General features: G+C 37.4%; 2 protein-coding genes across 2 annotated transcripts; one reads left to right on the top strand and one right to left on the bottom strand.

Moving 5' to 3' along the window:
- Positions 1-2,955: 2,955 nt before the first annotated feature.
- LOC128862097 (uncharacterized) lies at positions 2,956-3,977 on the top strand. The gene is made up of 3 exons (XM_054100525.1): positions 2,956-3,363; positions 3,434-3,579; positions 3,644-3,977. Exons 1-3 carry the CDS (start codon positions 3,210-3,212, stop codon positions 3,776-3,778), a joined length of 435 nt encoding a protein of 144 aa, XP_053956500.1. The 5' UTR covers positions 2,956-3,209; the 3' UTR covers positions 3,779-3,977.
- Positions 3,978-7,105: 3,128 nt separating this feature from the next.
- LOC128860245 (caprin homolog) lies at positions 7,106-14,347 on the bottom strand. The gene is made up of 5 exons (XM_054097635.1): positions 13,761-14,347; positions 10,923-11,105; positions 10,693-10,859; positions 8,245-10,628; positions 7,106-8,182 (listed from the first exon to the last, which is right to left on the bottom strand). The coding sequence occupies exons 1-5, from the start codon at positions 14,061-14,063 to the stop codon at positions 7,803-7,805; spliced, it is 3,417 nt and encodes a 1,138-aa protein (XP_053953610.1). The 5' UTR covers positions 14,064-14,347; the 3' UTR covers positions 7,106-7,802.
- Positions 14,348-16,788: the final 2,441 nt, after the last annotated feature.

Below are 16,788 nucleotides of genomic sequence, written 5' to 3'. Positions count from 1 at the left end.
ATAAATCAATTCATATTTAAACAAATCAAAATTCATTTTTTAATGTATAGAAGGCAGTAAAAATACCAGGTAAGCTTATTTAAGGAATAATTTTTAGCATTTTTACGATCTGGCGATTCAAGGAAATTCTTCACGAGAATAGGTAAGATTATACATATTTAATGTCTCAAAGGACCGATTAAGGGATATGGTAGCAAGAAACGAGCTGACTACTGAAGTGAGCTACTCTAATCTCAACATTCTTTAGCATCACCTAGCAGATTTGGAATCGGCAGCCATCCACAGTATTTTATCGCTTTTCCGATAGACAAAGTGGTTTCGCTACATAATGAATTAGGGGAGGGGACTTGAGTCCAAACTAATGGTATCACAATGGACCTCAGTAATAAATAGGCCCCCTCTATACACTTATAAAGAGTGGCAAACCGACGTCACATACATATCTTGTTACTATGTTTACTGTTACCTACATCTTATTACAACTTTCGAACCTATTTGCTACCTTTTTAAGCTTAGCATGCGGCAAATTATTTAGAAAATGATTGTCATTAATCATTGAATCATCATGAGGAAAATTAGTTTAGCATAAAGTGTTTATATTATATTTATGATTTTCATATCATAATAACTGCATACACCCATCACCTTACCCAAAGTCTCCGCAATCGCAATACAACTCTACGCGAATCTGAGTGTGTTCGTGCTGTGATAACTGCGGCAGTGGTACTTTTTTTGAGACGGCATCACGTTCTGTCTCATAATTGCTGCAATAAATACAAGCGTTCTGCCAGCAAATAAATGGAAAGGGGGAAATGTAAATTTGAATTAAATAAATACTACTCTGGAGTTTAATATTGTTTTATTTTAATGAAATCAAATTTGATCGAATTTTTTAAACACTTGTTCGGCGCGAAATAACTTCTGCAATGTTGCGGCAGCTAATCAGCTGAGTATTATTGAGTATCAGGGTCGTAATATTGCTGTATTTATTGTGTGCGGTGAACACACCCTATGCTTCCGCCAGGCACTATTTATAAAAATAAACGTTTGAAATAACTAGTGATGGACCTTTATGTTTTTATTAAATACGTAAATGCACTTCGATTTTGGAAAGACGTGAGTAGATAGATCGCAAAATAGTGAATAGCTACGAATAGCGTGAATTGTCAAAATTGAAGTTAAATCGCGACGACTTTTCACCTTATAATGCGTTCAAGGTGGGCCATATAAGACCTACTAATGTTAAGCACAAATAACTTTTTTATTTTTTGACATACTTATTTTTCTCTTTTTGTAGGTTATAATTGAATTGTTGGAAATTTATTATGGAACCCTACCGCAAGACCACCAACAACGACTACAATACGCTATTCGTTTAACACAATTAGCCACACAAATTGATTTTTTAAATAATGTTTTGATGTCGTATGAAGCGCATTTCCATTTAAATGGTTATGTCAGCAAACAAAACTGTAGATTGTGGGGCTCTGAAAATCCAAGGGCAACATACCAACATCAGTTGCACCCATCTAAATGTACTGTTTGGTGCGGTGTTATGGCCACTAGAGTTATCGGTCCATATTTCTTCGAAAATGAGGATGAAACGCAGGAATCGATTTCAGGAGCTTTTTACAGAACATTGATTGAAAACTTTTTGCGGCCAATGGCGGAGCAGTATCCTAATTTGTGGTTTCAACAAGATGGAGCAACTGCGCATACTGCTAGGCAAACTATGGACCAGCTGCGTGCTGTTAGTAGGCCTTATTTGGCCCACCCTGTATAAGTAGATTATCTACTTTTTCGTTATTATTTAACCAGTTTGCATTCTTCATTGAAATATTTAAGAAACTGTTGACGAACGTTCTCAACTTTACATGTTAGCGGGTTGTCCGAACCAGAAGATGCTAAAGTATTAAACGTCAAAATGTTGTTTTGCCCGTGTGACCGCGAATGAAACATAAAAAGAGAACTTTCAGTGTTTCTCTTCCAGATGTCTCCGTGTGTAAATCGGCACTAAGGAGAAATGCCAAAGTAAAAACTAAATAAAATGACCGCTGGTAAAGAACACATAATTCTAATAATTTTTTCTTAAATATTATTAATTATGCAGTAATTTTACAGAAAACAACCTGTGTCCATAAACGCTTTGGCCTGTTATTACTGGTTCTAAAATGTAATATCGAACTTCGCATGTTTATTGCTACCATAATTTGTTGGCCTTGTTTTTTGTCATTTCTTTATATCGTTAATAATAATTAAACGTATCAAAATCTCCAAAATATTCCACTAAAGCAATTTCATTGAAGAAATACCTTACAAAACAGTATTGGCAGCTGATTGACAATTTTGCACTTAGCCCATTAAGGACCAGATATTTTTTTCAAAATTGTTTACCGAAATAACTTTATTTGGTCATTAAAATGAAGTAAAAATTGCCATAAAATTTTTCCTTTATTTTCTTGTGAAGTCGTCATTTGACAATCATGGTCGCTAATGGATTAATCTGCCATATGTGAACGGGTAGGTTAATTTTGCGGATTTATTGTTAATTACTGCATATGTGAACGTACTTTACTCTGCTCTACAGCGGGGAAATTCTTAACAGAGCTGATTGCAATGAATTCTCTCTAAGTATATTGGCTCTGCGCAGTTTTTGGCTTCTATAGGAATTCAAATCGATTAATGACCGACGGCATTTTGCAAGGCACTTGAATATGCTGTCCAAATGCAAAATGTGCTGTCAAAAAATAAAAAATTAACATCACACCTTTGTCAAAGGCGCATTGATGAAATGCACTCACAGCGAACGCTAATATCCATTCGATGCATTTGTTCTATTATGATTGTAGTTTCCTTGATAAAGCTGCACTAGAAAACACATTTCAACGTGAATTTAATAATTTCCGTCTTCATCATGCAACTCTGTTAATATCCGCTGCAATATGTAAACAAACAACAGCTGTTTAATATTGCAATGGCCTGGAATTTGAGTAATATCAAAGCAAGGAATGTAAAATTAAACTATCGTTTGATACTGTATTTACTAAGAAATTAGCAGAAATAGAAATACATAAATAACTGGCAGTATACTATTTGCATTTCCACGTAGTGACGTCTAGCCTTTGATGAACATTCTTACCGGTGTTCAGCAGCCAAACGCAAAACATTGCTTCTATTGTTGAATACTTCCAATACAATTTTTGAAATCAATGGCAAATGCATTGCAACAGTACCGTCACAGTTTTACTGCCGGCGCATTTGCTGCTGGTGGTAGTTTCTTTGGGCATGCACCAAGCCAACTGACAAAGGTGCCTTTATTAGCAAATCTGCTTGCGCCAACAGCGGAGGCAACCTACTATTTCGGTACTAATTAATAACTAAATGAATTTGTTCATATGTATATTAGATATCCTATTAATTTGTAATTACATAGAATTCATTTTACTACGTGCGCTGCCCATCGTATTGATGGTGATTTGCAACGTGTTGAATTGGCGCTATTTCCTTAAAGCGCTGCAGCGTGCCGAACAAACGCTGACCGCAACAGTGCTTACTGCTGCCACCAATTATATTTTATCGGTAAGAATTTTATTGGAAAATCTCTCATCTTATGTTCTATTAATAATTTGTATTCGACGAATAGTTTATATTAGGTGCGCTGGTGTACCGAGAAGAAATTACGGTTTTGTCAACTGTGGGTGCCGCATTCATAATAGCCGGTCTTTGGTTTCTGTGTAAAGCGCAAGAGGAACAAAAAGCTAAAGAAAAACTAATTTGAAAACTAAAATACCTGTAGTTCTGTCTAGATTTAATGCCTAAAAGTATTTATATTTTAATGAAAAAAAAAAACAAAAAACAAATTTGTAATACAAAGAAAAGTATGTAAAACTAAAGTAATGGCAAAATGTACCTATGCACTGCACATATATATAAGAGTATGATGATAAGAAGTAAACACATGCATGCCATTTGGTTAGTCCATGGCAAAAAGAGCCGTGTGCGCCAATGTGGCCGGAAGGAACTAGCATTTTTTGGTGATGAAATATACGGACTACAACTACGAAGTACAACTATAGCTTATGAAAATAGGAAAATGAAAATTAGGTCTTTCCTTAATAAAGGAAGAGTTGAGAAAAATGAAGAAGATGTAATCCCAACACATCACACAGCTCGAAGCATATAAAAATCAGGAAAATACAAATCTTCACAGTAGAAATCAGATATTTTTGGTGAAGGAACATAACACCGTGCTGTCGAAACAATTCGTGTTGAACGTCATATAACCAGCAATGCTGTTCTTCTGAGCGAACCGTCAATCCCCGGTTTGAGGGAGCACTTACACGACTAGAACGACTGCGCTAGTCATGCGTATTTGTGCTGCAAGGTTTTTATATTAGAATGATAGTGCCACCCTATCGATATAGACGATATAGAACCCATACAGGAAACCTAGCTTCATTCCGAATAGACAACCAACGACGTGGAAAACACTTTCTCCTCATCCGGATGCATTCGATACTGAACATTTTTTTACATACACGCTGACCCTCACCAGAGAAGCCGCTTAAACTGTGGCTACGTGTGTACGTTCATGGTGTCGATACAATATAAAGTAGTTAAAGATAATTGTAAAAAAGCCGAGATTATGGACGGGCAGTCCCTACGTTCGCACGACAGTCGGTTCAACGTAACCGGACGACCCGGATTTATATCCGGCAAAGGACTGTCACTTCAGTTATTCTCAAAACTATTTTGTTTGAATTGGTGTTCACTGTAACTTAAAAACCGCTTAGATTTCAATAAAATGTACATATACTGCTTCTGAAAAACATAAAAAACTTCTCCTTGATCGGAGGTTTTTTTTCAAAAATTTCGATTTTTTTAATCAATTTTTGTCGGTTTTCTTCTCGAAAATTTTAAAAATATTTCCTGAGACCGCCACATTATTAATTTTGAAAAAAAAACTTCCATCAGGCACAAGATTATCTATTAATAAAACTAATTTCTCTTGTCCGATTAATTTTAGCTGAATCTCCAAGGACTTGTGATGATCACCGCAAGGGACTTCTGGAGAAACGGGCTCCACACAAACAGCGATAACTTCTACAATTAATTTTTTTTTAAATTTTGCTAAAGTCAAGTCGAAATATGATGTATTAAAGCTATGTTTTTATTTTTGTAAAATAAAGCAATTGACTAGCAAAAAAACATTATTGAAAAACATTATTTTTTCGGGATTCTGACTACCCCAAACCCCTCCAAGGAAATGAACAAATAACTTGAAAACAGTTTACGGAGCTGCTTAATTTAAAACTCCAAGGAAAATGTTCGAACAAATCTCAACTTATAACTCATTAATTTACATACTTCATTCTAATTGTTTCTGCTAGTGCTTCTTGAGCAGCACTTCAACCATTTCACCTACCTACCTTTCACATTCTATGCAAAAATAAGAAAAAAGCACGTTCCCAATATTGCAGCAGACTATCAAACTTGTATACTCCATCATTCCAACTTCTAGGATATCCATAAAGAATCCTCCAAATATGTTTTTATTTGCATGCTTTGCTACATTGCACAAAACTTCACATCAAAAACGAATTCATTTCTATTTTTTCCAACAGCAACTAACAACTCTCACAACCTCGGTATTCACTGAAATATGTGATTTTTTGGTAAAGCGTTTTGTTATTGTTGTAGCGGCATAAACATTCGCCATACATACCTGTATACGGGGAATGTTGCTGAAGTAACAGTCCTTGCCCGGATATAAAGCCGGGTCGTTCCAGTTACGTATAACCAATTGTCGTAGAATCACCTTTATGCACTGCGGCCAGATTAATCTATTGTGCGCCCCTAATTTCTTAATTATAATTATTTAGTATACCGAGGAATCAAACCAACTCCTTACGAGGGAGTATTTGTAGATCTTCCTTTTCTAGTAGGTACGAGCCCAGGATTCTGTATCTCCTGTGGCCTAATGCCTCACAGTTGGTGATTAAATGTCTTATAGACTTCTCTTCACCACAGCAGAACCTGCTTGATCTTGTACCAGATAACCCTATTGTGTTAAAGTGTTTATTACAAGCAAAGTGACCTGTAAATGCTCCACAGAGTAATCTGAGGCCCTTTTTTATATAGGTTTAGATCAGATTTTGCTCTTTTGGCATTGAAGTTCGAACACTTTTTGGAGTGACTAATGCCGCTTGCCCTCCAGTGTTCCCTGATTTTAGTTTGGATCCATTTTTTGGTTTGCTGTTTTATATTATTTTTGTTAAAGCCGAAAAATGGTGTTGGTCCAACAAATAGCCCTTCTGTCCCTTTTTTGGCATAAAAGTCTGCCTTCTCGTTTCCTTCGTGTCGCTCATGTCCTGGTACCCAAATCAGTGAGACCTGATTATGGGTGGCCAGTTTGTTGACTGCATTGTTACACTCTATTAGAACTTTTGACTTGAATGTGAAGCTATTCAAGGCTTTTAGAACCGATTAGATGTCCGAAAGTATTTTAAGTTTTACTTTCTCGAACCCTCTTTCGGATATGATTTCCACTGTTTCCATTATGGTGAAGAGCTCCGCATGGAAAATTGTGGTATCTGTACTTTGTGTACATTTTCAACAGCATTTCTTCGACCATCCGTTCGTAGAACTTTGTGAAATAATAAACTCTAGATTTTTTTGTTGTAATTTTTATGTTTGATGTTTCTTTCTCTTTTTCTTTTAAATATAAGTAATATTTTTGTATGATTTATTTGTTATTGGTTTTTATCAATTAATTTTAATAATAATAATAATAATAGTAATAATAATTATTATAATAGGTAGGCGTATAATTACTTTCTGTTTTGCTCTTCACTTCAAGTTTCGCTTGTTGCAATACTAAACAGAATATGTTAATTAGTTGTAGATAGCAAACGACACAAAAGATTTTAGCTATACAGCCCGCTTATAGCTGCTATACTGTTATTTTTATTTCAACTGATTTTATCTTCATTTTACCATCGTTGTAAATTTCTATTCGACACTCCATCACAACTGAGCGCTTAATATAATTTTGAAACTTTTTCCAGGGTTTTTGTTGTTTGCTTTGTACAGAAGAAGCTGTCAATTCAATCAATGGCTGCCAAGCATGTAACTGTTGTGAGTTATCATGCATTTTCATTACATATACGTTTATTCTTGGTGTTGTGTCGTTTCTTCCGCTTCATTCTTCGTTCTCCTGGCTTACATGATCAAAGAGCAGTTTCATACATTTATAATATTTATTTATTAAAAAAAAAAATTTAACATAAATAAGTATTTCTGTAATTGAAATTAGCATAGATTTGTTTTTGCATTTCGTTAAATATAATATTCTGTTTTCTTTTTTATTGGTTTCTGTACTCTTCTGTTTCTTTTCCCATTGTTTTTTGTTTTTGTTTTTTTTCTTTTGCTTTGTAGTTTTGTTTACGAAACTAAATTTTAACACCCACGCGCATATGTTTACATTTCATTGTTGCAGTTTCGGTTGCTTTAGTGCTTGTCGCCGCTGCTGCTATTATGGGATGAATCGCAGCTTTGACTATCGTCACACTACTAATTAAAAGTTAAATGTATTTTCTGTTTTTCAGTTTCTATATGTATGTGTAAGTGTTTATGTTTGCGTGTTTGTGAATTCCTCTTCATATATCATATATATTTACGATTCTTAAGAGGTTTATATCATTCTGCCTTCTGCTTCAATTCTGCTTCTTCGATTTCAATATATATACTTGCTTTTGCTTTGCTTCTGACCTGTATTAATGTGTTTCATTCTCTTCTGCGTTTCAGTTTTTATTTTCCAAGCCCATCGGCATGCGCTGCGATGACCGGTTCATGTATGAGCTGGATGATGCACTTGACTGGCCGCCACTATTATTACGCCCACCAAGCGTACGTGATGGTGGCGCATTGCCGCGTCCATTACCGCCACCACTGTTGCCGCCTGCGCGCGATCCACGATAATTGCCCGAATCGTAGCGCGAACCATTGTCTTTGTTGGAGTAAATATTACCGCCACCGTTCTGGTAGTACGAGCCACTTGACGAGTTATCGTTGTTGCGGAAATAGATGCCACTACCACCTCGTCCACCACCGTTTTGCTGCGAATTGCCGTAGTTACCGCGACCACGTCGCCGTTGGAATTGACGGCCGTTGTTGTAGTGTGCTACAAATAGTGTTTGTTATGATAATTCAAATAAATAGAAAATGCAGAAAATGATTACTCACCTCCATCCTGCTGCTGATTCGAGTTCCAATGATTGGAGTCATGCGTGCTGGTCGTTGACTGCGTACCGCCACCATCACCATAACCCCCACCAGCCGCACTGGTGCCACCGCTACTGTTGCTCGATGTCCATTCAATTTTACGTACAATCGGTGGCGTATTGTCGCTATTGCCGCTTGGCGTTGATGGGTTGCTAAGCGCATTCATCTCCGCGCTCCATTTTGTGGCCGGCTCCAAAATGCTGCCGGTACCACCCACGCTGCTGTTACTGCTACTGCCGCCGCCGACGCCGACGTTTACAACGGCACTACCAGACTTCAATGCATTGGCAAGCGCGGCAGATGCCGCGGCATTGACAGCGGTGGTGCTGTTTATGCTAGTTGAACGTACAACGGCATTTGCTTTTGACATGGCATCCCATTCGTTGACGACCACCGACTCGCTAGCATTGAACTTGTGATGTGCGCTAATATCTTCGGCTGCTTTATCGGCAGCTACAGCTGCAGCAGCGGCGGCTGCAGCGGCGCTCGCTTTTGCTACTACGGCTAACTGCTGTTGCATCTGTTGCTCGTAGGTCAAGCTGACCACGGCATTGTCGAAGCCTAGAAAGCCAACAGCAGTGGCTGCCGACACATCCGATGCACGCACCTCACCAGGTTGCATACCCAATGTTGGTTGTGGCGGTTGTGGTTGTTGTTGTTGTTGTACTTGGGGTTGTTGAGTTATGTTTTGTGGTGGTAGACGCGCCTGCGGCGCTGCCAAACGTGCCATTATCATCATTGGCGGCTGCTGCTGTTGTTGTTGCTGCTGCTGCTGCTGTTGTTGTTCACTTAACAACAAATGTTGCTGATGATGTGCTGCAACGTCTTGCGGCTGCATACCAGCACCACCAACTGGTGAGAATAACTGTGGATGTTTATGTTGATGTTGTTGTTGTTGGAACATGGGGCTAGGTGTGCTACTTGCAAGAGTTGGTGTGTTACTACTGTTACCGCTTGTTGATGCTGCTACACTTGCGGGCGGTTGCATGGGTGGGAATGACTGATTTGTGAATGTTTGTGTCGGAATCGCTTGTTGTGGCTGCGATGGTTGTGCATGCTGTTGTTGTTGCTGCTGCTGCTGTAAGATTTGCTGTTGATGCTGCAAGTGCTGTTGTTGGGTTTTGTGCAACTCAACTGCTTGCAACTCACTCCCATGATGCAACAAATTTGGTTGTTGCAACTGTTGATGTGTCTGTGAGGGATTAGTCTCCTGTGGGAGAGGTAGCTGTTGCGCTTGTTGCTGCTGTGACGGTTGTTGTAGTTGTTGTTCGAAAACAACACTACCAATAGGCGCATTGCCGACTATTTCAGGTGAATCCAGTTCGCTTTCCTGCAAAAAGTAGAAGCTACCATTGCCGATTATCTCAGCTACTGGCCGCATTTGCTGCTGCATAAATTGTTGTCGGTTATGCGGGAATAAACCCTGTTCTACAGCGCGTACCGTTGTGGGTGTGAAATGTCCTGGTGGAGGTTGGGGTGCGCCATGGATGGGAATCGCACCTTGGGGTATTTGTGCACTGCCAGCTTGCGTTCCAGGGCTAGTCATCATTTGCCGCTGCTGTGGGGGTGGCGCTTGTGCCACTGGCACCATTTGTGGTGGTACCTGAGGCACACCTATAATGCTACCTGGCGGTACCTGCTGCATCTGAGGTGCTGCCGCTTGCATTTGCTGTGCTGCGAACATGGCTACATGCACGGGCGCAGCCCCAACGGCTTGTAGTGGTGCCTGAAACGTAGGCACTGATCCAGCGACAGCGTTTGGAGCTTGCATAACAGCGGCGTTGGGTTGTTGCTGAGGCTGTGGGGGCGGTATACCAGCCTGAACTTGCTGTTGTACGTCCAGGTGCTCTTTAACTGCTTGCTGCGGCATCATTTGCTGTGGTAGAGATGGCGGTTGTTGTTGCTGCTGTTGCTGCAAGTCGTTATTGACAGCAACATGCGGTGGTAGCAAACATACCTCGTCACCTACACCAGACGACACATTTTGCGCATCGGACTCCTCTTCTGCTTCACCAGATGCCACGTTCAATTTTTCCATTTCCTCCTTCAGGGTTGCTTCTTCCACATTACCCGTTTCTTCACCTTCAACAACGTTGTTAATTTCCTCCTCTTCTTCCTTAGTTTCAACTTCGGGCTCTGGGACAGCCAGATACACTTTATCCAAATAACCACATTCCTGAATTACATTAAAAATGCGACGCATTTGATCGTAGGTAACATTATCGGCATACGTCTTAGGGCGACCATCAATTGTCATAGAGAAGAGCTCGGCCACTTTTTGCGCGGCCGTCAAAAACGGTATATCTTCGGCAGACTCCGGCCGAGCTGTTTGCACATCCCTGCAACTACAAAGTAAAATATATTTTATATATTTCCTTTTAAAAAAATCATATTTGTGATTAAACTAACTATTTCTCCAAGATATTAATGTCGACAGTTTCCAATTTGATAGCGCCATTGTCGCCGTTGATGAAGTCAGCACGAATAGACTCATCGGTGAAACAGGTTAGAATATTTTGAATAACTAAGACTTCACGAATTTTGGCAGTCTCAGCAAGTGCACGTGCAATCATATCCTAATATTATGAGAATAAATTATATTAATTTGAATATTAACGCATGAAATATATAATAAATACCTTGCGTGCTTGTTTTCTTTGCTCCTTTTCAGCTTCTTTCACAAATTGCCACATCTGCTTGGAGAGCTCTCGAGCGAATTCCAGCGTGGCTATAACAGCATCATACTTAGCTACTGCAGCCTTTTGATCGGCGCTTAGCTCCTTGCCGGAAGCTTGAATGGTACGATATGATTCCAATTTAGTCTAACAAAAAAAAAACATTATATTATATTTGGAACCATTGATGAGGATTTTTTGGCTTTATTCAGTATGGCGTAATGGTTAAGTAAATTTTTACTTCTGTATTATATAGCATAACTATAAAAAAATGCAAATGAAGAACTGCGGAGACTAGAATGGCAACAACGTACTAGTTGAAACGAAAAATTACAAATATTATATACAAAGCCTAAAGACGCCAACAGCGACGGCAAAGTCCTTCAGCAGAACATATGTGGCTTATGTAGGGCATGCTAAAAAGTAAGCGGTTTGTATGCGTCGCACCTTTTATATCTAAGTTGCACTAGGCGATACCTAATAACGGTAAAATTGTTCATTCTTTTCCACTAATTTTATGACCAGTGTTGAAAGTGGATGAAACAGTCTCTTTTTGGAAATAACATACGTACATATTACTAACTCCCTATCATGAATGGGTAGCAATTCAGCGGGCTTTGGAGGCGTTATTACAATAACATGAAACATGTAATGAACGTGGCCAATGCGACGTATATGCAAAATTGTGCCCGAGCGTTGCAAACAAATGTGCATAGTACATCATCTTCTGCCAATTTCAGGAGGTAGACGAATTGAAATGTACGAACATACACTCGGTTATAGATACGATATTCGGTGGATTACTGTTGGATCAGCAAATAAATATTCCAGTTGTTTGATATTTATAATAATTACTATTTACATCCTATATCCTATCTATATTTTCACTTAGAATTTTAAGTTTTATGTATAATAGAAATCTATATATTTTTAGATTAAAAAAATTTATATGATATGCCCTTCGTTGTACTTGTTGCCACACCTTGATATGTATATGCATATAATTTAATCAGGAATAGTTTAAGTTAGGTTTTCGTGACTGTCGCTAACCATGGAGAGCAAGGGGTGCACTCTGGCTAAATGGCTTTTTGCGATGTTATGTGAATGGGCTTTCAAACTCTGTTCTTTTACACATTTCCCCGCTGAAGATTCAGAATGTCCTTTAATACAAAGTTCAGACATTTAAAGAAAAATTTGCTGAGACAGAAGTTGTTCAAATAGAAGTATATTCACTTTAGATCCGTCTCCATTAAACATTGGCCACTGATGGTCTCTAATACTGGACGAATGGCGGTATGCCTTATCATCCAACACGTTTTTGCATTTCTTTGTTAGCTTCTCGGCGGTGCACTTCTCAGATAGGAGCTACATTGTGTAGTTTCTATTGCAGAGCAGATTTAATTCCAGCCTGCTTATCCGAATATATTGTAATGAATTGTGTCTAGATGTGAGAATGAACATTCGATTCCCTTATTGCTGTTAATTCAGCCAGACACATGTTAAAATGGTCAGGAAGGTTTTAAAAAATATCTTCATATGTGCATAATAGTGGGTGTATCGTAGCAAACATATTTTCGGTTTGCTTACTCATTGTGTATTTCAACAGAAATTAGTATTGGGCGCAATGCGAAACCCATGTCACAATTTTGTTTATTGCTTATCGACAAGCGATGGATTTATTTGTTGACGACATTAAAACGTGTAGTAACAATGAAATACATAAACATTTAAAATGAATTACTAATTCTAGGCGAAGAGAGTAAATCATCATCGATAACGAAAGTTTTGTTTCTTATTACGAATATTATGCGATACGAAAGCGTTACGATCTAGGGGAAAACAACAAAATAAGAAAGAAGCAAAAGCGAAATGCAAAACTCAACGGCAGAAAGAGGACAAGCTGAATTAAAGAAATAAATAAGGCCATAAAATACTAAAATAGAAAGAAAGACTAAGCGAATAAACATAAAAATAGCGAAAGAGCGAATTATTGAAATTCGAACAGTAGCACATCAAGGTGGATTTATTATTCGCCTTGTAGCACATGGAGTTCCCGTATTTTGTTCCGGTGCTGCCACATTCGAAACCCCCCGAATATATGGCGTCCATGTCAATTGACATAGGTCATTGAAACGCTTACTCAGCTCACCCTTATATATGTGTATAAGCTGTACGATTCTCAGATTTGCATATTGCGTAAAGAACTGATTTATCAGCATTGAATTCCAAACAGGTCGTCTTATAATCATTTAATTTTATAAACCCTGCCACTTTTTTTAAAGTTACTTGTGTTGTCAAAGTTTTGCTCCCCCGCACAGATTGCAACCGTGCTAAGTGGTGTTGTAAATTGTTGCTGTTACTTCTGCTTTAATAGTCGTAACAAAGATGGCGTCGCGCGAAAAAAACTGCGAAACACACCGAACATAAACGAAATAACACGAATACAAACATTTTGTTCAGTGGAAAGAAAATGGAGGAGATGCGGGAAAAATGTGTTTTTACTATATTTTAATGTTACAAACTGTAGTAGGGTAGAAATATGACCTTAAAATGAATAAACGTTTATTATTTTCAATGCCCATTTTACACATTTTTCAGACAATACTCCCGAACACTTTGTCTGCTCAATGCTTCAGCCGGTCCGATAATTGTGGAGACATTCCAGACATGTACCTTCAATACCTACCTTAACAAAGGCTTCTTTGTAAATCCACTGACTAACGCCATTAGTAATGGAATTTTGATAACACACGATTTGGATTATAGACTATTTTATAATCAAAAGCACATTTAGCCCCTTACCTTGCGTTTCTCCAAATTGCGTATTTTATGGTCAATCGTGGTGATAGTTTGTTTCATTGGATTATTCGCTTCCAACACAGGATTGACAGTAGCTCCCTTTGTATTGTTGCTGTTGGAGGTAACCGAGCCATCATTAGTGGTACTACCTAGGCTGGTGTTATTATTGGTGGCACTATTCTCGGTAACAGCGTTGGCGGTGCTATTAATTACATCTTGCGACTTTTTTGTGGTTCCACCACCGCCTGTACCATGCACAGAACCTATGGAGGCTTGTTTCTCCAATTTATTTGAAGCAGAAGGCATACTTCACTGATATTATCAGTCCGATAAAAACTGAATCCGGGTATGAAGCGCAGCGCGTTTTAAGCGTATATATGAGAACAAGAATTATATATTCCCTGTCAAAATAAACCACACCGAAGACAAATAAGAGATAGAGCCGCAGCTAGCAAGAACTAAAACCACACATCCACAAAAACGATGACCACGGCTAGGAAAAATCACGAAAATCGCTCGAGCGCCCTTTGTAGGCGATTTGCACGCACTTTCCGAAATTCGAGAACAAAGGGAAACTCAGTAATAAATACAGCGGCATACAACAATGCCTTTGCGCGAAAGAATAAGCAATATTATGCTGTGATTTAGTTTTTTTTCCTTTTAACATCTGCCAATTCGCCGGATACTTACTTCGAAAAATCCCCCATAGTGTTGCCACTTAGCTTTAGTTACGAAAATATGGTATTCAATGGATCTTTACTTATTCGATTGCAATGACTTTAATTTATTTCTTTGAATATTAATCCGTCAAGGGAAACACTTCACGTCGTAGTTAGCGCCTGTCCATTATATAATATTGTCATCTAGGTTTTGGTGACAGTCAATTGAATAGTTTTATCATGAACAAATTTTTTACTGTGACAAAATTTTTAATTTCTGGTGTGCCAATGCAAAATGCAAAAATAGGTTAAAGAAAAACAAGGAAGGAACAAAGTAAATTTTAAATTTTACTCATTCGATTGCAATGACTTTAATTTATTTCTTTGAATATTAATCCGTCAAGGGAAACACTTCACGTCGTAGTAAGCGCCTGTCCATTATATAATATTGTCATCTAGGTTCTGGTGACAGTCAATTGAATAGTTTTATCATGAACAAATTTTTTACTGTGACAAAATTTTTAATTTCTGGTGTGCCAATGCAAAATGCAAAAATAGGTTAAAGAAAAACAAGGAAGGAACAAAGTAAATTTTGGAAAACCCACCATTTGAGAATAAATAAAACTCACATAAACCAAGTAGTGAAAAGCAATATGTTCCAAATTGCAGCTTTGGGCTAATTTTAAAGGGGTTGCCACAATGAACTTTTTGTCGAAATAAACCTAACTGATAGTTCATGTCAGGTATTGCTTATTTGGTTATTTAGCAAACTTTTCATGAGCAATGAACGTTGTCTATTAGCAATATATTGTTTGTTGGAAGTATGAAGTTAGAAACTTCTACCCGAGTATGTGGGGAACCATTTGTCATTTCCAGTAGTGGTATTCACAGTACAAGCGTCAGAAAATCACTCTGTTCAACTTTTCATCGTTCAACTTGAATTGGTCTAGGTTTATGTAAGTATTGATATCAAGCTCTTTCGGTTGTCAAGCATGGCCGTTTATACTGCTGATCAAATAATTTCTAGTCACGAGTAAACTGTGTGCTTTAATAAAAGACTACGATTTGCATTTTATGGTTCACCTTCGAATGTGCACATTTTGACCATTCTGCTAAATGTATTACTTTCTCTACGAAGCTACAATTTTAATGTCATTTTCAATCCAGTATACTAAATGTTATAGTTTGGGGGGATTTTTTTTTGTCAAATAGATACTTGCCGAAGAAAACCAAGAAAGGAAGATTAGTCAAACCAAGGCGAATCTATTAAAGGTGGTATCAGTAAATCAGCTGATATGTTTTTTTTCTTTCGCCGTGTCCATGTGGCTGCCAGCCCAAAGTGAAACTAGGCGAATTCATTCTTTGTGTTCTACTTTGTCGATACTTTGCTTTGACAATCAAGCGTGTAAAACATTGTTGTTGGTCTAGTGCCACAACCTTTAATGAATGTGCCTTGAGTCAAACGAATAATATTAATAACAAAAATTCACTCAAAAGTCTTGTTTTCGCTACAATGTAGAGTGAGAGTTGATTTCTTCTATGGTAAAAATACATTTTGAATATTCCATTGGAAAAGGCTACTTTATATAAAACACAGTATTTAACAATTCCTCGAACTTGTATACTTTATTGATATTTCTTATTGATTCCGTAGATTATAATATTTTTGTTTAAATGCGCCATGTAAAGTGCAATAGATATTGTACCTTTTATTAATTCAAAATATAATCTCAGTTATGTCGTTATATTGACTACCAGGTATGTTAAAAGGTAACAAAAAATATTTAATAAAATACCTTAGAAAACTAGTGACATGATAAGTACATAAAATAAAATAAACTAAACTAGACTAGTCTATACTAAAGTACTTATACAATAAAATAAATTAAATAAAAAAGTATATAAACATATATGTAAATAAAATTAAATTCCTAAAATTATGTTACATCAAAATATAATACTATTATTCAGATAAACTGAAATGAAAGAAAACGAAATGAAGAAAAAATTGTATTATGGAACATTCGTTATAAGTTTTTCATGAATAATACGTTTTATTTTTAAAACTATAAATTTTGTTTTTATTTTTCACTTAAATAGTTTAAGTAGTTTTGTCCACCAGTGGCTTAAGTCTGTTACAGAAGGAGGTGCGTGTTACCATGCGCACATATTTGAAGGAAGATAGAATGAAAGGTGTTGGATACAGCTCTGCAGATAAAATCAAAATTAACTAAAATGTGCTTGTAAAATACGTGTTTGGAAAAAGGAGATATGGGTAGAAAAAAAAAAATAAATCATCACTTTTTTAAATAATATTAGAATAATATTGGAAGATTTCTGTAAACGGGAAGCGTCAAATGGAAGTACGCAAG

The sequence above is a fragment of the Anastrepha ludens genome, chromosome 4 (genome assembly GCF_028408465.1).
Source record: "Anastrepha ludens isolate Willacy chromosome 4, idAnaLude1.1, whole genome shotgun sequence".
Classification (NCBI taxonomy): Eukaryota; Metazoa; Arthropoda; class Insecta; order Diptera; family Tephritidae; genus Anastrepha; species Anastrepha ludens.
Note: the sequence above shows the minus strand (reverse complement) of the source record. Positions and strands in the feature narration are given on the sequence as shown.

Excerpts from the sequence above, each read along its gene's own strand:
- LOC128860245 (XM_054097635.1), bottom strand. The coding sequence starts at position 14,063 with ATGCCTTCTGCTTCAAATAAATTGGAGAAACAAGCCTCCATAGGTTCT. Across the intron at positions 11,106-13,760 it reads GCAATTTGGAGAAACGCAAG|ACTAAATTGGAATCATATCG; the intron begins GTAAGGGGCTAA and ends TTTTTTTGTTAG. Across the intron at positions 10,860-10,922 it reads AAAGAAAACAAGCACGCAAG|GATATGATTGCACGTGCACT; the intron begins GTATTTATTATA and ends TCATAATATTAG.
- LOC128862097 (XM_054100525.1), top strand. The coding sequence starts at position 3,210 with ATGGCAAATGCATTGCAACAGTACCGTCACAGTTTTACTGCCGGCGCA. Across the intron at positions 3,364-3,433 it reads GGAGGCAACCTACTATTTCG|AATTCATTTTACTACGTGCG; the intron begins GTACTAATTAAT and ends GTAATTACATAG. Across the intron at positions 3,580-3,643 it reads CCACCAATTATATTTTATCG|TTTATATTAGGTGCGCTGGT; the intron begins GTAAGAATTTTA and ends TTCGACGAATAG.